General features: G+C 45.2%; 1 protein-coding gene across 1 annotated transcript in view; it reads left to right on the top strand.

Moving 5' to 3' along the window:
* Positions 1–27,864, top strand: part of LOC138293808 (venom factor-like) — a 473,276-nt gene that overhangs the window by 326,555 nt on the left and 118,857 nt on the right. The window contains exons 26-27 of the mRNA XM_069233135.1: positions 15,312–15,387; positions 24,595–24,754. Coding sequence (XP_069089236.1) covers positions 15,312–15,387; positions 24,595–24,754 — 236 coding nt within the window. The remainder of the gene's footprint in view (positions 1–15,311; positions 15,388–24,594; positions 24,755–27,864) is intronic.

Here is a 27,864-nt window from a genome sequence, read left to right as displayed (position 1 = left end):
AGGGGGGTCGGTAGAAACAGGGATAATGGCTGCCATCAGAGAGGAGGCCAGAGCCTGAATCAATCTCTGTTGGGCCGCCAATCCAGTGTGAATGCCCTCCAGGAATGCATTAGATTGTTGCATCTGCCCTGGATGGCATTCACAATGGTTGACTGCCCTACAGAGATGGATCTCAGGAGGTCAATAGCCTCCTCACGCAGGGCAGCAGGGCTAACTGGGGCAGGGCCTGAGGTGCCTGGGGCGAAGGAGATGCCCACCCACCTGGGTGGGCGGGCACTGGCAACTCAATGAGGAGCTGCTGGGAGGGCAGTGCTGGTATGGGGGGTGGCGGCTGTACCTGTAGCTGGGGTGGTCACAGAAGTGTCCGCCACCACCAGGGAGCTTTCATCGGAGGAGGTATCTGTGTCAGAACTGTCCCATCTAGTCTCCACCATGGTGCTCCCCTTGCCCTGCATCCCACTAGTGCCCTCACCGTCGGTGGACTCTGCCTATTGGGTCCTGTGGGATGCAGCTCCCTCCGTCGCTGGTGCCTCTGCTCCTCCGCCTGATGATGCTAATACACATAAGGACAGGATGACAAAACAAGAAAGGGGGGAAGAGAGACAAAGGATACACTGGGTCAATGGCTGCACCAACACTACCGCTGGCGTACACAGCACCCTCACACACAGGGAACAGGCCTACGCAATATGCATTGCACTACCAGAGAAAAAGCATGCCTCCAAGGCATGGGAAGGGGCACACACCGCCAAATGCAGCACACCTGGTACCCACGCAGCCCTGACCAGTAGTGGATGCCTATGAGCTAGGTAGCTAAATTTTCCCTTCTGCACCCTAGCCACCAGAGGACCTATGCTGCAATGTCAGGCCTGGCCTAGGGGCACCCACTCACACATCCCCCACACGGATACCACCCTACCATGTGTAAGTTGTAATGATGGGCACTGTACTCACCCCCTTGTGGCTGCTGTGATGCCCTCAAGTGCCCATCCATCTCTGGATAGGCCACCGCCAGTATGCGGGCCATCAGGGGGGTCAGGGTTCGAAGGCACCCCTTCCTCATTGGGAGGCCATCTCCAGCTGGGCCTCCAGCATCTTTCGTGCTCAGCATCTTAGGTCCTCCCACCGTTTGCGACAGTGGGTGCTCTGCCTGCCATAGACCCCCAGGGTCCGCACCTCCTTGGCGATGGCACGCCATATACCCATCTTGTGATGGGCGCTAACCTGCAGAGGCAATACACACAGGAAAATAGAATTAGACAAACAGTCCTGTCTGTTACACATATGGCCCACCATACCCTTTCACATCACCATTTACACACACATGGCCCAGCACACAACCTGTACGCCGCCAAAAGGACATCCACCCAGCCCCCCTTACACGAAGCCATCACACACACAACTCCATGCATTTATCCCACATGCATTGTGCTCACAGTGTACTCACCTGTTGGTCTGGAGGCCCATACAGCAGTCCGTACTGAGGTAGGACCCCATCGACCAGTCTCTCCAACTCCTCCGAAGTGAAGGCTGGGACCCTCTCCCCAGTCACACGGGCCATGGTAGGTTCCAGACACAGGTCACAGCAGCACATGCAGTGTAGGTCCTCTCCTATGGAAGGTCAGGTAACAAGTGAGGAATCAGCTAGAAAATGGCGGTCACGTCCGCGGCGGTGCATACCGTCACCGCCGGTGTACATCACCATTGGCCACTGTAACCCACAGGGCCCAATGTTAGCAAATGAGGATTTGTACGGTGGTTCCCGACCGCCTCCGGCAATGACGCACAACGTCAGCGGAATTACCTCATTGTTACACACAGTACAGGTGGACGCCATTTCAGGGTAGGGGGCAGGCCCTGGAATAATGCTGCGTCACAGGAGATATTAGCACATACTGGACAAATCACAATGACCCATTTCTTGTTTACAGAATGCAAAGTTATGTTCTGGTTCCATTGTTCAGTTTGTGACCGACTCCTCACTCTTGTGTCCCTTAGATACCTACGGCTGCGGATAAATAGGAGATGGAGACATAGCCCCATGTACAGACCCCTGGTGGACTTGGCTACACTGGAGGACAGGCACATAATACTCACCTATAGACTGGATAGGGCCACAATCACAGAGCTGTGTGCCCGATTGGAGCCTGACCTGATCTCTGCTATCTGTCACTCCACTGGGATTCCCCCTCTCGTGCAAGTGCTATCTGTACTCCAATACCCGGAAACTGGTTTTTACCAAGTGACAGTGGGCTTGGCAGCAGGAATGTCACAGCCAATATTCTCAATAGTGCTGACAAGAGTGTTGTCTGCCCTGATAAAACACATGTGCAGCTACATTGTTTTCCCCCAGGTTGAGGATTTGGCCACAGTGAAGGCCGAGTTTTATGCAATGGGACATATTCCAAACATAATTGGGGCGATTGATGGAACACATATTGCATTTGTCCCCCCCCCCCCCCGGCAGAATGAGCAGGTGTTCAGGAATCGTAAGAGTTTCCACTTTATGAATGTTCAGATGGTGTGCTTGGCGGACCAGTACATCTCACACGTCAATGCTAAGTATCCTGTGGCGGTGCATGATGCCTTTGTCCTCAGGAATAGCAGCATACCAAATGTGATGGGCCAACTACAGAGGCAGAGCCATGGTTCACACCCAGTATATGTTGGTGTATGGGTATTGTGTGGGCCATATAGGATAGTGTGTGGCTAAATGTTTTCCATCAATATTTGCAGGTGACTCTGGTTACCCAAACCTATCACGGCTGGTGACCCCGGTGAGGAATGTTAGGACAAGGGCAGAAGAGTGTTATAATGAAGCACATGGGTGAACTAGAAGGATCATTGAAAGGACCTTTGGTCTCCTGAAGGCCAGGTTCCGGTGCCTTCATCTAACATGTGGATCCCTGGGCTACTCACCAAAGAAGGTCTGCCAGATAGTGGTGGCATGCTGCATATTGCATAACCTGGCCCTCAGACACCATGTCCCATTCCTGCAAGAGGAGGAGGCTGGAGATGCCCGTGTGGCAGCAATAGACCCTGTGAATAGTGAGGATGAGGAGGCAGAGGATGAGGACAATAGAACAAATGTGATCTGACAATACTTCCAATGATACACAGGTAGGACAGTGTTACTTCACATTTCAGTGGCATTTGTTTTAATTTGTGTGCCAATGGCATGCTGATATTTGCAACTTCTACGCCCACTTACTGTTCCCTTTGGCAGTTCATTTTGCAGATGTTGGTGACCTAATATATGCTCCTGGTGTGATAACTACAGCCAGCTACAGGTCTTTAATCTATTCTCATTCTCTGTACAGTTGATTTGCAATGCTTGTACCTGTTACAATTAATACATATTTGATATACATGACATACTCCAAAATGTTTTTTATTCAAAGGGTGTTTATTGAACTGCTAATATACGGAGGGGCAAGTGCAATAGGATGGGGTGATGATGGAGGAAAATCCAGGGTATTGTTCCAGTCTATTTGTAGCAAAGGTGTATTGTCCATGGGGACATAGGAAGGGGAGCAATGGCAGTTCAAGGTGGACAGGGTGACAGAATGGGACACAAGGGTGACAATCAGGAGAGTCTCATTTCCTGGCGGGGGTCTTGGCAAGTGTCTTTGGCTTCTGTCTGGATCGCAGGGAACGTTTGCAGGGTGGTTCACCTTCTGGAGGGGGAGGAGTGCTGGTGGCCGTGAGTCCTGTGGCAGGGCCTCCTGGCCACTAGCAGCAGCAGAAGTGGAAGGCTGTTCAGATGTCTGGCTAGTGGCAGGGGTCCGTTGGTGTGAGACTGCCTCCCTCATAATGTTAGCCATGTCTGCCAGCACCCAAGCAATGGAGATCTGGGTGTTGTTGATGGGCTGCAAGTCCTCCCTGATCCCCTGGTACTGCCTCTCCTGCAGCCGCCTGTTCTCCTGCACATTGTCCAGGATCTGGCCCATCGTGTCCTGGGAATGTTGGTAGGCTCCCAGGATCTCTGCGAGAGTCTCCTGGAGAGTCGGTTCCCTGAGCCTGTCCTCCCCCTGGTGCACAGCAGTCCTCCCAGTGTCACTGTTGGCCTGTGCCTCTGTCCCCTGAACCGTGTGCCCACTGCCCCTGACCCCAGGTCCTTGATTGTCTTGGGGGCGAAGTGTGCCCTGGGGTCCCTGTAGAGGTGGACACACTGCTGATTGACGTGTCCTGGGGACAGAGGTATGGGTACGTTGGGTCGGTGCTGTGGTGGTGTTTCCTGATGGGGGAGGCTCTGTGGTGGTATGTGACTGGTCCTGGGTAACCGGCTGTCCAGTGGTCCCTGATGGGCCAGGTAGGTCATCCAGATCCTGAAGACCGGAGTTGCAGTCATCACTGTGGGCCTCTTCAGTTGGGGGAATGGATAGTGTTGGCACCTACTCTCCGGTGACATTGGCTGGGGTACCTGTGGGGTTGTAAATGATGTGCTATGGTTTCTGTGTCTGACATATTGTACATCTGTGGCTTCCCCTTTTTGTTTGGATTTGCCCTGGCACCTTTCACTTGTGTATGTTAGTGTATGGTGGGATTGTTAGTTTTCTATGGTGTGCATGCTTTAGTGATCAGTGTCCATGCAGGGCTGCGAGGGGTGTCCATGCATTGGTACAGCATGAAGGGCTTTGCATGGGGATGAGTGAGATGTGATGGTGGGGTGTGTGGGAAGTAGTGGAGTGATGGGAGTGAGGGTGAGGGTATGTGATGGCATGCAGGTAGGGGGGTGATAGTAGTAGAGAGTTGATTTACCAGAGTCGAGTCCTCCTCCTCCTCCGGCCAGACCTTCAGGATGCAGTATTGCCAAGATCTGCTCCTCTCATGTTGTGAGTTGTGGGGGAGGAGGTGGGGGTCCACCGCCAGTCCTCTGTACAGCGAGCTGGTATCTTGCTGTAATGGAACATACCTTCCCCGGTAGGTCATTCCACCTCTTCCTGATGTCATCCCTAGTTCTTGGGTGCTGTCCCACAGCGTTGACCCTGTCCACGATTCTCCGCCATAGCTCCATCTTCCTAGCTATTGATATCTGCTGCAGCTGTGCTCCAAATAGCTGTGGCTCTACCTTGAAAATGTCCTCCACCATGACCCTTAGCTCCTCCTCTGTGAAACAGGGGTGTCTTTGTGGTGCCATGGGTGTTCTGTGATGTGTGTTGGTGAGGGTGTGTTGGGTGATGTGTCAGGGTGTGTGATGTGTAGTGCGTGAGTGGTGTATTGGTGTGAATAGTGTGTGGCTCTAGTTGTGTCAGTGGTCTTGGTGTCAATCTCCTGCCAGTAAATGTTTGTAAGGGTTGTGGGTAATCTGGGTGTGTGTTTTATAGTTGTGTGGGTGTGTTGGTGTGGAATGTGTATTGGTGTCAGGTTTGTGTTGCTTAAATTGTCCAATGTGGTGTTGTTTTGTAAGTGGGTGTCCATTGTGAGTGCGGTGGTATGTACCGCCAATGGTTTACCGCCGTTGAATGTCCGCTGTGGTGTTTCGTGGGTCATAATGTGGTGGGCATTGTTCTGTTGGCGTAACAGTGTGGATTTTAATACCGCCAGTTTATCACTGACCTTTGGTGTGGCGGATTTGTATATGTGGCTGAATACTGACGGATTGGTGTGTGTGTGTCATAATATGGTGAACGGATTTCCGCCACGGCGGCGGTAAGTGGGATTTGCCACCAATGTCATTATGAGGGCCTAGGATTTTTATGACGGTTCTGACAAATTGCTTAGATCAGTAGTTCCCAACCCGTGGTCTGGGGACCCTTTGGGATCCGCGAAGCCTCCTCGGGGGTCCGTGACTCCTTAGAAAATTATATAGGCCCTCATTAGGACCTTGGCGGTAAAAACCACCTACCACCGCAGTGACAGCCACTAAAAGACCGTCACCGGCAGAAATCCGGCTGTGGCCATGCTGGCAGATGGTGGTAAGGTGGCACTGCTACCACCAGCTGCGCCATAACAGTAGACCGCCGCTGGGCGTATTATGACAATAATTTTGCCTGGTGGTGTTCTGCTGGTGGACGCTGCTGCTGGCAGCAGTGCCCCGTCCCATCTCCTGCCAGAGGACCCACTGATGACAGGTAAGTCGGGTGCTCCGACAGAGGAGTGGGGTAGGGGGTGTTGTGTGTGTGTTTGGGGGTGTGTTTGTATGTCTGTGCATGTTTGTATGTGGGTGTGTGTGTGCGCATGTTTGGATGTGTGAGTGCGTGTATGTTGAGTTGTGTGAATGCGTGTGTGCGTATATTTATGTAAGTGTGTGTGAATGGATGTATGGAATGTTGGAATGGGTGTGTGTATGCGTGTGTGAAGGGAGGGGCGTGTATGAAGGGGGGTCTGGCGATGAAGGGGAGGTTGGGGGAAACCTGGGGAGGGGGGGCGGGGAAGACCCCTATCAGTGACAGGGAAGGGAATCCCTTCCCTGTCACTAATAGTGCTTACTGCCATGGCGATAGGTGGGGAGATAATCCCACAGGCAGGCAAGTGACGCCCGCCGGGCTGGAGATTGAAGTCTCCAGCCCGGGGGTCGTTACCACCGTGGCGGTTGGTGTGGTACATTGGCAGTTTGGCTTTAGCCAAACCGCTAATGTCATAAAATGGAGAAAAGTACTGCCAGCCTGTTGGCATTACTTCCTCCATATTTACGCTGACTGCCAGGGTCATAATGACCCCCATAATATTAAAAGATTAGGTCCCCAGCTTGCAGTAGTGACTCAGTGCTGGGTCCCCGGATTACGATAATGATTCATTGGGGTCCCCGGGTTCCAATAATGATAGAGTGGGGGTCCACAGAAGTCAAAAGGTTGGGAACCACTGGCTTAGATCATTTATGACTTTATTTTCTGGCAAGAAACATGTTGACCTTTACATAATTTGATCCCTTGAGATACGAGGTAAAAAAAATTCCTTTATAGATTCACTTTGTTTTTAGAGAGGACAAGGCCTACCATCAGAATAAAGTACCATTAGGTTAGTTATTTTTAATGTTCTCACTCTTTTGCTCCAATCTACACACTTGACACCCTCATTTTGGGCTCATCACGGCATTCCTTCTTAAAAGATTTCCTGCAACAAGGCCCCTCAAGAGGCCCATTGGGCATTGCAGCACCGGCAACAAGAAGCTGCCTGATGATAAAGCAGGCCACCCATTTGGGTGGGTTAGTGCTCTTCCTCGTGAATATTCATATTCCACTAAGAATTGTTGAAGTGGATAATACACAGGTAGTGTTCTCCCATACGCTGAATTTCAGGAACTGCACACCCTTTGTACATTGATTATACAGGGAAGTGTGTATGCGGGACCTTGATTGCTCCCAGTCTCTCCTCTTTTTGATAAAGCTTCCTACATAGAAAGTTGGCCGTCAGCATATCGATTGTAAATGTTTGCCTAGCCTGCATTGTCTCTCAGCCAGTATCCAGCATGCATCAAAAATCTGCTGCCACCAACATTGCCAATGGCCTTATGTTCCATGGATTAGTTGCTGTGACCAATGCTACGTTGCTGTGTTCAACTAAATAAATAAATAATAGAAATAAAGAAACATAAGTAAATGGATAAATATGCTTTTTCACCAATATTTTGCTGCACTGACATCATTTAGGGGTCCCCAGGGATCGCAGCTGTGACCCCTGAGTTGCCCTTTGCTACCCCTGGCACTGCCTTTATGACCCCTGGCCTCAGAGATGGCAAATTCAGTGCCAGGAGCACAGAGGTAGCGTGTCCCTATGGGTGTCAGGTGGGGCTCCACTCTCTTTGTTTTCTGACAATGTTTAATTACACCAATAATATATTATTCACTATTGGGTTAGTAAAAATTGAGTACAATTAGCTGCAATATGCCCTTCTATGGCAATTGAGGTAAGTAAAAATGCTTTTAAATGTATGTTGTGTGCATGCATGCAGGTGAGAGTGAGTTTATGTGAGAGAGTGTATATAAGTGTGAATTTGTGTGTGTGTGAGAGACAGAGAAAGTGGAGGTCAAAGAGCATGTGACGTCATTCCCGCTAACCTTAGCATTTTGATGAATTGACGTCCAGGTTTTGCTGTAATCCTAATTTACACATTACTAATGATATTTTACAAAATGTTCTAATTTTTGGGATAATACAACAAAATATTAACAAAAAAATCCTTCCTGATAATCTGAGAAAAGTCACAGGCTTGATTGCTCCTGTGACATTTATCATCCTCTCCTAAACAAACACGCATTTGCAATGCAATAGGTCTCGCATTTGCTTGAGTTAGAGCTACTGGCATTGTAAATCCATAACTGGACTTTTCTTGCCACATAGATTGATCAACCCTGCCTCATAATTTCTTTTCCTGCCATATAATTCCAGTGGCTCAGCATATAACTAACGCACACCCATTTACCTTCTTCCTTTATCTGCAGCAAAAATTGAAAATGTTGCCATTTAGCATCCTAATTGAAATCTGCCATGCTAATTCCAAAAGGATACGACTTTCACCACCCCACCATCAGAGTTGCTGTCTGGCTAACACAATTCCCCCTAAAAAAGACACAAGACAGCCACAGAAGAGTAACAAGAGAAATAAACTAGAAGGGTCACCCAAACATATTAAGGGGCATATTTATACTTGTTTTGCGCCGAATTTGCGTCATTTTTTTCAACACAAATTCAGTGCAAAACTAACTCCATATTTATACTTTGGCTCTAGACCCGTCAAAACTGGAATGGCAGACCTGTGACTGGAGGTGAATGTTTGATTTGGTCTGCATTCCGTCCATCAACTGTTCTTTTTGCTCTAGACCCGTCTAGTGCCAAATTTATGGAGCTAAAGTCATTTTTGGGACGTGGAAACCTACTTTGCGTTATTGAGATGCAAAGTAGGCGTTCCCATGCAAAAAACGACTCTATGCTCTTAATGCCATATTTATTCCCCTATGCTAAAATCACACACAGGAGGGAGGAGGGGTCAAAAAATGGTGCAAAGCTTGTTTTGCACCATTTTGTAATGCCTGGGTCAGGGTAGGCGTTAGGGGACCTGTGGGCCTATTTTCATGGTGGAACACCCTGGAATAAGCCCACAGGTGCCCTCCCCATGCCCCAGGGACACCCCCACCCACACCAGAGGGACAACTGAGGATGGGGGAACACCATCCCAGGTAAGTATAGGTAAGTACAGGTAAGTATTTTTTCTTTTTTTTTAGAGTGCCATTGGTGGCCCTGAAATGGCCCCCCAACACGGCACTGGTTGCAGTAGCCATGCCCATGGGACCTTGGTCCCCTGTGCTGGCCATTGGGGTGGTGGGCATGACTCCTGTTTTTCTAAGACAGGAGCCATGTGGTATGGATGGTTTTGCGTCAGAAAATGATGCTTTGCTGGTTAGAGTAATTTTTGTACTCTAACCTGCCTAACGTCATTTTTTGGTGCAAAGCCTCCTTCTTCCATACCACCAGCCCCACCTGGCTAACGTAATTTTTTCTTACGCTAGCCTACCCTTTGCACCAGCTTGCACCATTCCATAAATATGGTGCCTGGCTGGTGCACAGAAATGGTGCAAGCCGGTGCTAAACTTTTTGGTGCAAAACTGCATTAGTGCAGTTTTGCACCAAAAGCTATAAATCAGGGCCCTAGAGAGTTCAAACAGTCATAGGGGCATATTTATACTTGTTTTGCACCGAGTTTGAGTCATTTTTTTTACGCAAATTCGGTGCAAAACTAACTCCATATTTATACTTTACAACTAGACCCATCTAGCGCCAAAGTTATGGAGTTAAAGTCAGTTTTTGGATGTGGAAACCTACCTTGCGTCAATGAGATGCAAGCTAGGCATTCCCGTGCAAAAAATGACTATATGGCCTTAGCACCATATTTATCCCCCGTGCTAAAATCACACACGGGGGAGGAGGGGTCAAATAATGGTGCAAAGCTTGGTTTTCACCATTATTTAATGCCTGGGTCAGGGCAGGTGTCAGGGGACCTGTGGGCCTATTTCCATGGTGGAACACCATAGAATAAGCCCACAGATGCAGTTCCCAGGGACAACCCCACCCACACCAGAGGGACAGCAGAGGATGGGGGACCTCATCCCAGGTAAGTATAGGTAAGTACAGGTAAGTGTTTTATTTTATTTTTTAAAGTGCCATTTGGGGCCCTGAAATGGGCCCCCCTACATGGCACTGGGTGCAATGGCCATGCCCATGGGACCTTGGTCCCCTGTTCTGGCCATTGGGGTGGTGGGCATGACTCCTGTCTTTTCTAAGACAGGAGTCATGTGGTATGGATGGTTTTGCATCAGAAAATGACGTTAGGCTGGTTAGAGTATTTTTTTTTTTACTCTAACCTGCTTAACGTAATTTTTTGGTGCAAAACCCCCTTCTCCCATACCGCCACCCCCACCCAGCTAACATAATTTTTTTTTTTTTGCTAGCCTAACCTTTGTGCCGGCTTCCACCATTAAATAAATATGGTGCCCGGCTGGCGCTCAAGAATGGTGCAAGCCGGTGCAAAACATTTTGATGCAAAACTGCGTTAGTGCAGTTTTGCACCAAAAAGTATAAATATGCCCCTCAGTGTCTTAAGGATGTTAAGAAGTTGGCCTAGATTATGGTCATAATTGTAATAAAGAGAGATTATTAAAACATATACAATCATCACAAACCATAACAAAAATATAATTTCTCAGAACAGCCCCAACAGAACACCACAATAAAAACAGCATTTGGAAGAAATATGGTCATGAAACCATGCAATCTTCCCTTAGAGAGCATAACCACATGAAAAAAGAACGGAAAAAGGTAATGCATTATAACTATATATTTAAGCGCCTAGAGAACAGAGTGCATTTTATATTTACAAGGCTAACAGAACCGCTACAATGATATTACAAACATAACCCATAAAACATAACTTATTTCAGTAACAAAAGTTCCAGCCATGAAAAAGCATTAAAAAAAAACAAATGGTGGTAGGGGTTATTATTTTGTAGTACCCACTAATAAAGTGTGTGGACCCAGAGATGATGTAGACAGAAAGAGCACATTGTGGTCAATGTTTTAAATAGTGGTCTCATTGTCCTAGGACCACCACAGAAGGAATTATGAGCAAAAATGTCTTGTAAAAGCGATGGCGTACAAAGCATTATGTGAACATGTCTCCATGCCACAAATATTTTAATATGTTAATATAACTGTAATGCTTATAATAGCCCCTAGAGGATCCCACAATGAAAATAGCATTTGTTAGAAACATGGTCACATAACTGTACTGTATATTTGCACCTAGAAAACATAACCACACAAACAAATGATAGAAGGTATGTAAAGCGACCATATATTTAGCCTCTGAAGGACATAGTACATTACACATATTCATGGATACCATGAGTATAGCAATATTAATACAAAAAAAAGGCTACTAAAACACAACCTACTCTCAGCTGCAAAATAAAAAGCTCCAACCATGAAAAAGATTAAAAAAGACACTGTATACTGGGAGGGGATATTATTTTGGGGTCCCCACTAACCTAGTGTGGGGACCCAAAAATGATATAGTAGAAAGAACATGTTGTTGTGCACGTTTTGGTGGTGGTCCCATTGACCCAGGACCACCACAGGCTGAGTTATGAGCAAACATTATTGTAAGATTAGGCCCTGCAAAGCATTATGGGACAAGTTTCTATGCCACCAATATTTTAATATGTTGATATGACCGTAATGCTCAGAACTGCCCATAGAGAACCTCACAATAAAATTACATTTATAAGAAACATGGTCACATAATGTATAATTAACCTTTAGAGAAAATATCCACAAAAAAAAGGACAGTAAGAACATAGCACATTACACATCATCAGAACCAAAACTACAATATTATAAAGAACACCTTTAGACACAACCTACACTCAACTATAAAACAAACATTCTAGCCATGAGAAAAGTTAAGCAGATGCTGAATGGTGGGAGGATTATTATTTAGGGGTCTCCACTATCCTAGTGTGGAGACCCAAAGATGATGTAGACAGAAAGTGCATACTGTTGGGAATGTTTTGGTGGTGGCTCCATTGTCCTAGGATCACCACAGGCTGAGTTATGAGCAAAAATGTTTTGTAAAAGTAAGGCCCTGCAAAGCATTGTGGGACAAGTTTCTATGCCACCAATATTTTAATATGTTGATATGACGGTAGTGCTCAGAACAGCCCCTAGAGAACCCCATGATGAAAATAACATTTAGAAAGAAACATGGTCACATAATGTATAATTAACCCCTAGAGAAAATAACCACACAAAACGAGGACAGAAAGTAATGCAGTAAAAACATAGCACATTACACACAGTCAGGACAAATAGGCCTAAAACTAAATTATTACAAAGAAAACCCTTAAACACAACCTACTCTCAGTTGTAAAACAAACATTTCAGCCATGAGAAATGTTAAACAGATGCAGAATGGTGGGAGGGATTATTATTTTGGGGTCTGCACTAACCTAGTGTGGGGACCCAAAGATGATGTAGACAGAAAGTGTATATTGTTAAGAATATTATGGTGGTGGTCCCATTGTCCTATGCCCACCACAGGCTGTTATGAGTAGCCCCCTAGAGAACCTATAATGAAAATAGCATTTGTAAGAAATACAATCACGTAACTGTATAGCTAGCCCCTAGAGAACATAACCACACAAACAAAATAGCTGAAAGTAATGCAGTGCAATCACATATTTAGCCCATACAGAACATAGTACATTACACATATTCAAAACTAACATGACTATAACAATGAAATTACAAAGGTAGACCCTTAAAACACAACCTACTCTCAGCTATAATAAAAAAAAAAAAAGCTTCCAACCATAACAAAAATGTAATAGATATTGAATGATGGGAGGGGTTATTATTTTGGATCCTACTAACCTAGTGTGGGGACCACAATTTGATGTAGACAGAAAGAACACGTTGTGAAAGTTTTGGTGGTGGTCCCATTGTCTTAGGACCACCACAGACTGTTAAGAGCACAAATGTTTTGAAAAAGAATGCTTGCAAAGCATTATGGGGCGGGTTTTTCTGAGTGTGGTGAATATTGTAGTACCAGATCGCCCGCTGTGCTGGTAGAGCCGCTTTCACTTTGAGGATTTCTGCTTTAGTAAAGCATTCACCAATTTCAAGTTTTTTAAGGGGAGAGACACAAGAAATTACTCTGATTAGGTAACTGTGAACAATATGACCAGCGCCCTAATACCGCAGATCCAGTTCATGCTCATGTGCCTGTTCGTGCTGTGAGCGCCATGGCCGTTTTGCAGCACGAAGGGAGGAGAAAAAATAAATAGTTCGCCCACACTGAAGCATATTGGCAATCGTGCAATAATCCATGTAAGAGGGGCAGTCTGAAAGGCGTGACAAAAACAGACTCAAGGCGGGACCAACATAAAGCAATTACCAATGACAGCAAGTGACTTTTGAAAGGCAAGTCCACAAACGAGTTAAAATGATGGGCCTGAGGCGGGTGTGGATAAAAGTCCACAATATTTATAGCAGGTCAAAGCGCTTGCGCGCTCGACCTAAAAAACTGGTAAAGATTTTCCCACTCAACAACATACAGCAGGAAGCTTTGACTGTGGTGTTAGTAATCTATGTAATCTATGTAAGCCAGTCACACCAGCCTGAAGCCTGTGATTGGCCTACAGTTTCTATAAGCACATTTACAGTCTGAAAGAGTAGAAAGCCCATGAAATTGCACATTAGGAACAAAGTAAAAGTGAAAACAATACTCATCAACCAGCTAAAATATTCCACTACTATGAAGTGGAATCTATCCCGTTTGTGGAGGCCTGGACTCGGCCCCTCATCAAGTGGACACCTGCCAAGGAATGCCCACGGTCTTGTATCATGAGGAGGCCAGAGGTTTGAGACACCACCATATAGCACACCCTTCGGACGTACTTCTCTCTGGCCTGACTGATCCACCAGACCGAGTTGACTCCGAGACTGTGGCCACTGACCTAGCTATGCCGATATGCTGATGCATCCTTCCCACTAATTTCTATCCCTTCCCTAGCCCTGAGTTATGGCCAGCTCTTTTGTTTGCCTCTTACAGTTTTATGGATGTATGGACAAACTCCACACATAAGTACTTAAATTGGCTGCCAAGATCCCCACCACTGTATATTGAACTGAGTTATGTTTCTGTGCTGCTCTGTTATCCCACCATATACCCGCAACTATGATGCCATGTCACTTGAAAAACGGATTAAAAACAGTTGAACTATGCGAAGCGTAGTTCTCAATGATGAGCCTATGCCTTCCCCTTGTCGAAGACCAAAATACATCCATGAACATAACATGACTAAGGGGGTCCGCCGCCCGCCAGAGTTCCCCCTCCAGAACACCGCTCCGCGGTCCAAAGACCGCCGCAGTGATTCTGTGTTTCCCGCTGGGCTGGCGGGCGACCGCCGGAAGGCCGCCCGCCAGCCCAGCGGGAAACCCCTTCCCACGAGGAAGCCGGCTCCAAATGAGCCGGCGGAGTGGGAAGGGTGCGACGGGTGCAGTTGCACCCGTCGCGAATTTCAGTGTCTGCTAAGCAGACACTGAAATTCTTTGTGGGGCCCTCTTACGGGGGCCCCTGCAGTGCCCATGCCATTGGCATGGGCACTGCAGGGGCCCCCAGGGGCCCCACGACACCCCATACCGCCATCCTGTTCCTGGCGGCCGAACCGCTAGGAACAGGATGGCGGTATGGGGTGTCGGAATCCCCATGGCGGCGCAGCAAGCTGCGCCGCCATGGAGGATTCCTTAGGGCAGAGGAAAACCGGCGGGAGACCGCCGGTTTTCCCTTTCTGACCGCGGCCAAACCGCCGCGGTCAGAATGCCCTTGAGAGCACCGCCAGCCTGTTGGCGGTGCTCCCGTGGTCGTTGACCCTGGCGGTCAATGACCGCCAGGGTCAGAATGACCCCCTAAGTGTTAAAAGGACACGATGCGCCATAAGATGCAGAGGTGCGCATGCGCTGCTGCCCTTTTACAGGATTGACATCAGGCGCTACTGCTGGTCAGCAAGAAAAACTACGCAGCAGTTGGTGCATTCACGCAAATGGCAAGGAGAGGCCTAATGACAAAATCAAATAGGGCATCACAAATGACTTGTGCAGGAACATGGGTCAATGTTGAGAGTCAACTAAGTGCATAAGGGCACTTTGAGTTAAAAACAGCGTGCGATTTGTACTAAACCAGTGACAACTACTGTATGCTTCGATCACCTCTTCATCCTTGTATCTGTACATAACTCACTCATTTATAATCTATGGCGTGAGTTTACATCTGTGCAGGACCATTTCTCAAAATATTAAACTCTGATTGTTTTAAGGTTACACACAGCAGCTGGCGTACCGGAAGGAGGACAATTCCTATGCGGCCTTTGTGCACAGGCCATCAAGCACATGGTAAGTATATACCTTATAATAGGCCTATTTCACTTCTCTGTAATGTGTTAAAGAACCCTCCTAACTCTAAAGTCTTGTTAATAGAATACTTTGGTTAGAGGATTACTGCTAGAAATGATTTTATTACTGTATTGCCAAAAGACTCTGGAGAGGGCTGGGGGGACACATTGGAAGAGGTGTAGCCACAGGGGGAAGAAAGGGCTAAACGTTTGGAAATGTAGTTGAAGGAGGTACAGGGCCTGGCATTTAAAGATGAAAAGTGTAGAGTGAAGGACAAAGGAAGAAGAACACAACTAGAGATGGAACAAGTGACAGGGACGAATGCATTTGTTTGAAGATATATAAGATAAGAAGGGATTTAAGTTGGGGGGATGGAGATGGGTTCGCAGAGGCAAGAACAGAAATGTAGATGTGGCCAACAAGAGAAAGGGGCACGAGAAGTATTAAAGAATTGGAGAGCTGAAAGAGGGGCTAGTGTGCGAATGCAAGGGATAATTAACTAATAAAGTTCTCTCCCCTCTGGATTTGCCATTGAGTCACATTTTAAATATTCCAGAACGTCCTGCTGAAAAACTAAGGGGCAGATTTATGAGCGCCATCTTAGCGCCTCCATTGAGTCACTTTGTAAACCCTTGTGCCACATTATGCCTCCAGCAGCCATAATGTATGCAAAGGAAGGCGTTCCCATGTAATGGGGGGCAAAAAAATGGAGCAAGAAAATCTAAGGGATTTCCTTGCACCATTCTTTTCAGCACTTTTAACACCTGCTCAGAGCAGGTGTTTAAAGGGGGCTTACATTAGTTATAATGGGCCCCTAAGTGCTCTGCAGGAGTAGCCCCAACATTTTGGCGCTAATCCTGCAGACTACATCAATAGTGTAAACAAATGACGCTATTGCCCCCGCAGCCTGCACCATGGTGCGCCGTATTTTAAATATGGCACACACATGGTGGCGGTAGGGGGGTACTTAGGGGTGCAAGGAAAAAGGCATTGCACTAGGTGCAGCACCACTTTTGTTAAATCTGCCCCTAAGTACATTAATGCTATACTTTTATCTAAACACTCATTAGTTGCCCATCCAGCCGATTATTTTGAATGCTACACGTCAATGCCTTTCACATTTTTATAGCATGGGGAGAACATACTGAAGAATAGCCAAGAGTACCACCGGAGTTTACAGTGGAATGTATGTCACTGTTTGAAAAATACCAGTGCCGGAGAACTTCAGTCAGAAGTAAATAATTAGTTTTCCTTTACGGTACTAGATTTTTCAGATGGTCACATGATGATGAAACACTAAGGGGCAGATTTAAGGAAAGTGGCACAGCATCCAGTGCAGCGCCACAGTGCCTCTTTCCTTGCGCCCCCCCTACCGCCACCATGTGTGCGCCCTATTTAAAATACAGCGAACCATGGCACAGGGAAGGGGTAATAGCGTAAAAAAAATGTTTACGCTATTGATGTACTTTGCATTGGTAGCTCCAAAAGTTTGTATTCAATGGAATGCCCCCTTTTAACACCTGCTGTGAGTTGGCATTGAAAGTACCGAGAAAAATGACGCAAGGAAATCTGTTCTATTTCCTTGCGCCCTTTTTTCAGCCCCACTAATGGGGTAATGCCCCCTTTGCATACATTATGCCTGGCGCAGGCATAATGAAGTGCACAGGGTTACAAGTGGCAAAATGCATGCATTGCACCACTTTGTAAATATGGAAAGTGCTTTTTGGCCATCTAATGCCACATTAGGGTAAAAAAATGACACTAATGTGTTGTTAGGATCGCGCTAGGGGCTCTTAAATCAGTCACTATATACTTGCATATATCTGAGTCGCTGACTTTGATTAATGGATTTGGTACATTCCAGCACACATGCCCATGCTTTATCTGAAATCACCTCCCCAAGGTTTGTTTACAACTGTAGTTGTATTTTAGTTATATTTGTACAAAGGGCTGGCGTAACTACTGGATCAATGCAAAACCGTTCTCCTGCCTTCCCCATGCGTCAGTAACAAGGTTGGTGTGTCATTTTTCAGCAGCTCAGTTCAGTTGAATCCTTCTTTCAAAGGGTTCTACTCTCAGGGTCAATGCTCAATCCTGGAGAAGCTGTCTGTCGTTTTATATATATATATATATATATATATATATATATATATATATATATATATATACAGTATATACAGGGAGTGCAGAATTATTAGGCAAATGAGTATTTTGACCACATCATCCTCTTTATGCATGTTGTCTTACTCCAAGCTGTATAGGCTCGAAAGCCTACTACCAATTAAGCATATAAGGTGATGTGCATCTCTGTAATGAGAAGGGGTGTGGTCTAATGACATCAACACCCTATATCAGGTGTGCATAATTATTAGGCAACTTCCTTTCCTTTGGCAAAATGGGTCAAACGAAGGACTTGACAGGCTCAGAAAAGTCAAAAATAGTGAGATATCTTGCAGAGGGATGCAGCACTCTTAAAATTGCAAAGCTTCTGAAGCGTGATCATCGAACAATCAAGCGTTTCATTCAAAATAGTCAACAGGGTCGCAAGAAGCGTGTGGAAAAACCAAGGCGCAAAATAATGCCCATGAACTGAGAAAAGTCAAGCGTGCAGCTGCCACGATGCCACTTGCCACCAGTTTGGCCATATTCCAGAGCTGCAACATCACTGGAGTGCCCAAAAGCACAAGGTGTGCAATACTCAGAGACATGGCCAAGGTAAGAAAGGCTGAAAGACGACCACCACTGAACAAGACACACAAGCTGAAACGTCAAGACTGGGCCAAGAAATATCTCAAGACTGATTTTTCTAAGGTTTTATGGACTGATGAAATGAGAGTGAGTCTTGATGGGCCAGATGGATGGGCCCGTGGCTGGATTGGTAAAGGGCAGAGAGCTCCAGTCCGACTCAGACGCCAGCAAGGTGGAGGTGGAGTACTGGTTTGGGCTGGTATCATCAAAGATGAGCTTGTGGGGCCTTTTCGGGTTGAGGATGGAGTCAAGCTCAACTCCCAGTCCTACTGCCAGTTCCTGGAAGACACCTTCTTCAAGCAGTGGTACAGGAAGAAGTCTGCATCCTTCAAGAAAAACATGATTTTCATGCAGGACAATGCTCCATCACACGCGTCCAAGTACTCCACAGCGTGGTTAGCAAGAAAGGGTATAAAAGAAGGAAATCTAATGACATGGCCTCCTTGTTCACCTGATCTGAACCCCATTGAGAACCTGTGGTCCATCATCAAATGTGAGATTTACAAGGAGGGAAAACAGTACACCTCTCTGAACAGTGTCTGGGAGGCTGTGGTTGCTGCTGCACGCAATGTTGATGGTGAACAGATCAAAACACTGACAGAATCCATGGATGGCAGGCTTTTGAGTGTCCTTGCAAAGAAAGGTGGCTATATTGGTCACTGATTTGTTTTTGTTTTGTTTTTGAATGCCAGAAATGTATATTTGTGAATGTTGAGATGTTATATTGGTTTCACTGGTAATAATAAATAATTGAAATGGGTATATATTTTTTTGTTGTTAAGTTGCCTAATAATTATGCACAGTAATAGTCACCTGCACACACAGATATCCCCCTAACATAGCTAAAACTAAAAACAAACTAAAAACTACTTCCAAAAATATTCAGCTTTGATATTAATGAGTTTTTTGGGTTCATTGAGAACATGGTTGTTGTTCAATAATAAAATTAATCCTCAAAAATACAACTTGCCTAATAATTCTGCACTCCCTGTATATATATATATATACATACATATATATATATATATATATATACATATATATATATATATATATATATATATATATATATACATACATATATATATATACAAATATATATATATATATATATATATATATATGTGTGTGTGTGTGTGTGTGTGTGTGTATATATATATATATAAATATATGGATATATTTACACACATATCAACACTTTTTAAAATTAGTTTATGTATTTTTAAATGTGCTAATTTATTTTTCATTTCTCTAGTAAGAATAGATAGATAGATGTTGCTGTACATTTGTATTTTGAATATGGTGTTCATGTAGGAAAGAGCCAGCTCTTGAGTAATGTTCTTAAGATAAAATGGTTATCTGTAGATCTTATGTTTTGAGGTAAAGCTTTCTATAGTCTGGCTGCTTGAATAGAGAAAGATATTCCACCCATGTTTTTTTCTTGTATGCTGGGATTTTGAAGTGGGGAGCCAACTAATCCTGGGTAAGATCCTAGGGTATTGTAAAGGCAGCATAACTCTACCCCATAAGATGTCTACTGGAGTATAGTGCACTAAGCATTGTCTTAACCAGGCTTTTCCAACATGTAGCTGGTGAGCTATTGTTAGCTCTCCAGCTACCTGTAAGTAGCTGTCCTGTGTGAAGCCCAGTCTACTAAATTAGAATTTTGTGCTTGGTAAAATTCGTATATGTATACCAAAATTGCAAAGCGAGTATTTGAGCTGAAAATGTTTGTATCTTCAGAACTCAAAAACTGAAGTTTGGAGAGAAATGGTTGACTTTATAAAATATATTTAAAGCTAATATTTTAGTGAAAAATCATGCAGCATAGGGAGTCAATACTCCTATAATTACTTTGGTATCAGGGGCATTAAAGATATGGTTGTCATGCATTACCTATGGAGAGGCATTCCAAATTAATAGTAGCTCTGGATGATATTCACTGAACATAAGTAGCACTTATAACATATAAGGTTGGAGACCCCTAGCATAATCTCTATGCTCTCTGTGTCTCCAGCTATCCGTATACAGCGCACAAGCCACTGCAGCTGTGCTGCTATATAATAACCAAAAACAACAAGGTGATGGATGAAATGCTTGAATTAATATCAGCCACTGGCAATTGCTCAGTGTCGTATCCCAATCCATGTTTTTGCCCACCATGTCACCCCATTTTGGACCCAGCCACATGCAACTCAGTCTTGACCCTGCTCCCCATAGGAAAAGTCCAACCCGAACTTCCAGGCCAGGTCCTCCCTAGACCAGAAACAAGCATCCTGGGACCGGTTTGAGGGTATCACCCCTCATCAGCCAGGCTAGCTTGAATCCAGTGGCACAGTGAGCCCAGGAACCACGTCTGGGCATACCTAGCGCACTTAAGGCACCAAGGCCCATTTTTATACTTTTTGACGCTAAACTGCGCTAACGCAGTTTAGCGTCAAAAATTTTTGCGCCGTCTAACGCCATTCTGAAGCGCCATGTGGGCGCCGTATTTATGGAATGGCGTTAGCCGGCGCAAGCAGACCGGCGCTGCCTGGTTTGCGTGGAAAAAAACCACGTACACCAGACAGCGCCGGCGTAGGGGGAAAATGGCGTATGGGCGTCTTAAAATGGGGCAAGTCAGGTTACGTCGAAAAAATCGTCGTAACTCGACTTGCGCCATTTTTTTTCCACGCCCATCCCCCATCAACATGACTCCTATCATTGTAAAGATAGGAGTCATGCCCCCTTGCCCAATGGCCATGCCCAGGGGACTTCTGTCCCCTGGGCATGGTCATTGGGCATAGTGGCATGTAGGGGGGCACAAATAAGGCCCCCCTATGCCACAAAAAAAAATTGAAAAATAACAAAAAATATACTTACCTGAACTTACCTGTACTTCACTGGGATGGGTCCCTCCATCCTTGGGTGTCCTCCTGGGGTGGGCAGGGGTGGCAGGGGGGGTCCCTGGGGGCAGGGGAGGGCACTGTGGGCTCATTTTGAGCCCACTTGTCCCTTAACGCCATCCCTGACCCAGGCGTTAAAAAGCGGCGCAAATGCGCCGTTTTTGGCCACGCCCACTCCCGGGCGTCATTTTTGCCCGGGAGTATAAATACCACGTAAAGGCCTGGGAGTCATTTTTTAAGACGGGAACGCCTCCCTTGCATCTCATTAACGCAAGGAAGGTGTTCACGCTAAAAAATGACGCTCACTCCGGGCACTTTGGCGCCCGAAGCGTCTAACGCCATAGTATAAATATGGCGTTAGTTGGCGTTAGTTTAGCGTCGAATTTGCGTCGAAAAAAACGACGCAAATTCGGCGCAACCAGAGTATAAATACGGCCCCAAATGTTAAGACAAGGTTATGGATGGAATGCTTGAATTTATCTCAGCCACTGGCAATTGCTTAGGTCCCATTCCAATCCATTGTTTTTTTGCCTACCATACCTCCCAAGTTGGGACCCACCCATATGCAAATCAGTCTTGACCCTGTTCCCCATAAGAACAGTCCAGCCTGAACTGCCAGACCAGCTCCTCCCAGAAACAAGAACTGTAGGACTGGTTTAAGAATATCACCCCTCATCAGCTAGGCTAGCTTGAATCTAGTGGTACAGTGAGCCCAAGACCCATATATGGATATACCCAGCACACTTAGGGCGGGAAATGCAAAAACAACTAGGTAATGGATGGAATGCCTAAATTAATCTCAGCCACTGGCAATCACTTGAGCCACATCCCAATCCCTTGTTTTTTTGCCCACCATGCCACCCCAGTTTGGACTCAGCCATATGCAAATCAGCCTTGACTCTGCTGCCCATGGGAACAGTCCAGCCTGAACTGTCAGACCAGGTCCTTCCCTGGACCAGAACAGGATATCTCCCCTCATCAGCCAGGCTAGCTTGAATCCAGTTACACAGTGAGCCCAGGACCCACGTCTGGGCATACCTGGGGCACTTAGGGCAGCAAGTGCAAAAACAACAAGGTGATGGATGGAATGCTTGAATTAATCTGAGCCCCTGGCAATCGCTCGTGCCACATCCCATCTTCTGCTCTATCATGAAGATGTGTAGCCTATTCTGACAAACCTGAACTTGCATCTGTAGCTCCTGGACAGAAGGTCTCATCACTGCCAAAAATAGATTCATTATATATCACCCCAACTACAATCACTACAATCCAGCTTCTTGTGATCTGCATGCTGAAGGTTCACGTTCACCTTAACTTAATCAATCTTAGCTTCCTGTGATGCTTTGAGTTGTGATATAGCTTTAAGGGGTTTTCCAAATTGTTTAGCATGACACTGTAGCACCACCTCCACGTTATGAAGTGAGATTCCTTTCCCTATGTCTCGGGCTGTGGATGCTCTGACCCTCGTATTGTGGAAAGTTACTTCTTGTTTCGGTTTTACCTCTGTGATTCACACAGCTATATTGTGATCGCAACCTCCCAGGCATAAAAGTGGATCTCTGCATAAGAGATAAGATTCCAGATACCATCCTACCTTGTGTGGTTTAAGACTTACTGTTTGGCATGCTGTTAAATTAGGAGAATTACACTCTCCAATTTATTTGCTCCAGACAGTCACCACATCTCACCATATCATGAGCTCCCCATGTGGCAACTCCAAGAACCACCAGCATGTATTAGTTTTGTCTAGAGGAGGTGCTTAGCCATATCTTACACATCAGCAGCTGTAGCAAATCCCACAGTTAAAGCAATGACCAAGCCTTTCAGTCTTCCTCAAAGCCCACGGGCCCCCAAGCCTGTCCAGCATTGTCACCCCTCTGGTTCTCTCATATTCAGGTCTTGTTGTTACTGCAGCCTAGCAGTTCAGTGTTTTCCTCTCGATCCACATGAGGACCTGCACCCTTCAGACTATCTGGAATGTACAATTATTTCAACACTATTCTCCCCCTCCCTTCAGGTTGACTTACAGTGTCTGTGCCACTAGTCAATGTCTTTGAGCCCACTCTATGTGCGTGGTGTAGCAACTGCTGGAAAAGCCCCCTCTATGGACCAGGCACAGCTCCAGACATGACATGCAGTGCCTACTTTAGAAAATAATGAGTGCCACGTCGAAAGCACTGCTCAGAAGCTTGTAGCCGGCACTACTAAATGCCAGCACACCAAAGACCAAGGCTCTGTGGTCCTGAATCCACCTCAAGCCTCTTTAATCCACTATCAGACACTGCCTGCCCTTTTATCTCACTCCTGGAAGTGCCAGTTTTATGCCTTTGTAGCAGTTTTTCCTTCTTTCTTTTTCTCCTTTTTCAACTTTATGTTTTCTCTCTTGCACTCTGGAAAAGTCTGATGAGAAAAAATAAATGCTGGTCCCCAAAAAAGTGTGCTGGTGCACCAGCTCCAATTAAGCACTGGTCACACACCTTCTCTCCATTCAGGCCCTGTCTGCTAATTGTATATCGCAGGCCTAGGGCTCTGCTGTCAGGGCAGGTTACTCTCCAAGCTGGCATTACCATCCACACCAGATGGCACCTCACCATCCTACCACCCTCAGCCAGCGAGGCCTCCGTCCCTTGATGCCTGTCCACCAGATGCATCTTCACCCCTAATGGTCTCCAACAGGCTGTGGCTCTGCGCACCAAGCCCCGCTCCCCCACTCCTCAGCTCAGCCCTCCCAGTGAGAACAAGGCCCCTGCACAGTCCCTCCATGTCTTCTCTCTCACCAATCAGTCCCTCAGAGCACCTGGGTGGTGCCACCAATTTCTCCAAGAAGCCCTGCTCAGCTGTGGAAGTCTTCTGCCACCATCTTGGATTGCAAATCCGCCTCTTCTTCAGCAATATATTGGCCGATCATAAGCCCTAGGGGGCTGATAGGGCATTCCACAGGGTATCTGATCACAGGGGAGAGAGCAAACACTGCCCCTTCTCAGAACCTGGTGATGGCCTGGGGATCTTTAATTTTCAGGGGAATTGTCGGGTCCGGAGTACTCTCTCCTAGAACTTGTCCGCTCACAGCACTGACCCCTAAGCCTAAATACTCACAATACTATCTTTCTAAGCATTGGTACGTTAACAAATGTACACAAGGAATATTGACAGTGGAATGATGTTAACATCAAATAAATATACAGAAATTGAATGCCAAGGAATCTATGGTTGGTGCTATCTTTGGGTTCACATACACGAACAGACTTATGCCTTCAAAGTGCCACTGTAGATCAAAGGACACAAATTGTGACAAAACACCTTTTGTGAATATTATTTCTTTATTGTGTCCAAAAATACTATAAGTTCACAGTACGCACATATTTCGTGACAAAGATGTCACTTCTTCAGAACCTTACAAACAATATTTTAAAAGTTTCTTAAAGTTGAACTGATAAAAAACTTCAAAATTATAAAGTCAAGGGTTCTTTCAGTAACGTGTGAATATATGGCATTTTTAGTCAAAACATAAATTGTTTGTTTGAGAGAATAGAGCAGTGTTTTTCTAAAAAAAATGTTGTCTTTTGTCCTTCAGGCTTACAGCCTATGTGGTGAAAGTCTTTGCCATGGCAAATAATTTGATATCCATTGATAAAGACATCTTGTGTGGGGCAGTGAAGTGGCTGATCTTAGAAAAACAGAAACCAGATGGCCTCTTTCAGGAGGATGCCCCAGTCATCCATGGAGAGATGATGGTAAGTGCAGTCGGAATATTTGGAAGGATCCTATCATATGTAACTCACACCAGCATAGGCATAGTGATAACACAGAAGGCCCTGCAGCCAACCCCTGTCGTGCACTGCCAGAGGCACTGCCTGTCACAGGGTTGGGTGCTTATCAAGGTAGTCCCCAGGGCCTGGCCACCATGCATAGCCAAAGGCTATTTGCGCTATTTGCGCGTGGTGGTTGGGTTAATGTAAAGTAATTAAATATTACTTAAGGTAAGAAAAAACATTATAATTCACTGAAAAAAACAAAGGTTAGAGGGACATTATAGTTAGGAAATAGAATTAAAAATTCCACAGAAATTCACTTGAAAAAACAAAGGTTACAGGGACGTTATAGTTAGGTTCATATTTTACTCACACAGAACCATAGAAATTCAACAGTTATAGTTATCTCAAGTAACTATAACTCATGTCCTAAGGTAACTATAACCCACGCCCTCACCATGCAGTGCTAATTACCCCACATAATATATCACTCATAACATCTTCTATGTCATGATTGATTATATCACGGCAATATTTGCTGTAACATTATTGATGAGAAAACGGTGCATGCCAGGGTGAGAGTTATAGTAACCTTAGGGCACGAGTTCCAGTTACTTGAGATAACCATAAGTATAACTGCTGATTGTCTAAGGTTTTGTGTGAGAAAAATATTAACCTAATTATAACGCCCTTGTAACCTTTGTTTTTTTAGGTGAATTTCTATGTTGTTTTAAATTCTATTTCCTAACGATAACATCTCTGTGACCTTTGTTTTTTTTCAGTGAATATATATATATATATATATATATATGAGTATCCTGTATAAATTAGCATAACTCTAAATCTGTCTGTAAAATGTTTATTTTTTTATGTTTATTGGTTTTGTATATATTGATGTTTTCACGTACACACTCCATCTGTGACCAAGGCTACGCCGAAACACGTTGGAGGGAAGTCTATTTTCCAATAAAGACCTTTATTGATTATCAGCAGATTGGAGGTGTCCCAGCTTTCCTTGAATATAGAGGAAGATTTTCAGTATGTTTGGGAGTTCCGGAGCCTGTCTGGGACCTACAGCCTCTGTATTCCAGATGTTGTTTTGAGTATATATATATACATATATATATTTATTTATATATATATATATGTATATATATATATATATGTATGTGTGAGTGTGTGTGTGTATATATATATATATGTATATGTATATATATGTATATATAGGTATATATGTATATATGTATGCATATATATGTATGTGTATATATATATATATATATATATATACACATATATATATGTATGTATATATATGTATATATATATATATATATATATGTTAAGTTGTGGGGAACCCCACATGTTTTATTACCTTTACCACCTCATACCCCTACCCACCCCTAAACCCTAAAACCACACTTACCACCCTTAATCCCCAAATACACATTTATCTTCCAATGCCCCAACCCACCCATACCCTAAAATCACCCTTATTATCCAATACCCCTACCGACCCCAGACCCTAAAAGACCCTTACCACCCAATACCCCTACCCATTTCTAAACCCTAAAAACACCCTTACCGCCTATTACCTTACCCAAACCTAAACCCTAACAACACCCATACCACCATATACACCCACCCACCCCTAAAACCTAAAAGTACCCTTTCTGCCTTGTACCCTTACCCACTCCAAACCCCGAAAACACTCTTACGACCCTATACCCCTACCCACCCCAAAACCATAAAAACACCCTTATCATCCAATACCTTTACGCATCCCTCAATGCTAAAAACACTCATATCTCCCTACACCGCTACCCACTCCATAACCATAAAACACCCTTACCACTCATTAGCCTTACCCATGCCTAAACCCTTAAAACACTGATACCATCCAATACCCCTTCCCACCCCAACCCCTAAATTTGTATACATATATATTTATATAAATAAATATACATCTATATATATATATATATATATATATATAGATATATAGATATATATATGTATATACACCACATACACATGCACACACACCCACACACACTTACCCTAAGTATACTTACCTTTGCGTTGTAAAGATATTTATGGTAAAACCTTGCATTGTAAAAGTAATGCTTGGTAAGGGCATTGTGTGGTAATGGATGTGTGGTAATACCAGTGAGTGGTTCAGACCGCATGTTAAAGGCTATTTGCCCTTTGTGAATAGCAAACAGTTGTAAACCTACACAAAAGTGTTTGTTTACATGTATGAATGAGGCCCTCAGTTTTTTTTTTATCAGTGGATGCTCCATACGGAGGCCCAACAGTGCCGAGATATTGGCACAAGCTGAGTTAGAGTAGCTGAGAATGATCTTTGTGCACATGCCTTACAGCACACCTGTAAGGAAATGCCTCCTTGGCATGGTTGCCCCCTGACTTTTTGCCTTTGCTGATGCTATGTTTACAATTGAAAGTGTGCTGAGGCCTGCTAACCAGGCCCCAGCACCAGTGTTCTTTCCCTAACCTGTACTTTTGTATCCACAATTGGCAGACCCTGGCATCCAGATAAGTCCCTTGTAACTGGTACTTCTAGTACCAAGGGCCCTGATGCCAAGGAAGGTCTCTAAGGGCTGCAGCATGTCTTATGCCACCCTGGAGACCTCTCACTCAGCACAGACACACTGCTTGCCAGCTTGTGTGTGCTAGTGAGGACAAAACGAGTAAGTCGACATGGCACTCCCCTCAGGGTGCCATGCCAGCCTCTCACTGCCTATGCAGTATAGGTAAGACACCCCTCTAGCAGGCCTTACAGCCCTAAGGCAGGGTGCACTATACCATAGGTGAGGGTACCAGTGCATGAGCATGGTACCCCTACAGTGTCTAAACAAAACCTTAGACATTGTAAGTGCAGGGTAGCCATAAGAGTATATGGTCTGGGAGTCTGTCAAACACGAACTCCACAGCACCATAATGGCTACACTGAAAACTGGGAAGTTTGGTATCAAACTTCTCAGCACAATAAATGCACACTGATGCCAGTGTACATTTTATTGTAAAATACACCACAGAGGGCACCTTAGAGGTGCCCCCTGAAACTTAAC

This window comes from Pleurodeles waltl, chromosome 4_2, assembly GCF_031143425.1.
Source record: "Pleurodeles waltl isolate 20211129_DDA chromosome 4_2, aPleWal1.hap1.20221129, whole genome shotgun sequence".
NCBI classification, from domain to species: Eukaryota; Metazoa; Chordata; class Amphibia; order Caudata; family Salamandridae; genus Pleurodeles; species Pleurodeles waltl.
This window is presented reverse-complemented; position numbering and strand designations above follow the sequence as displayed.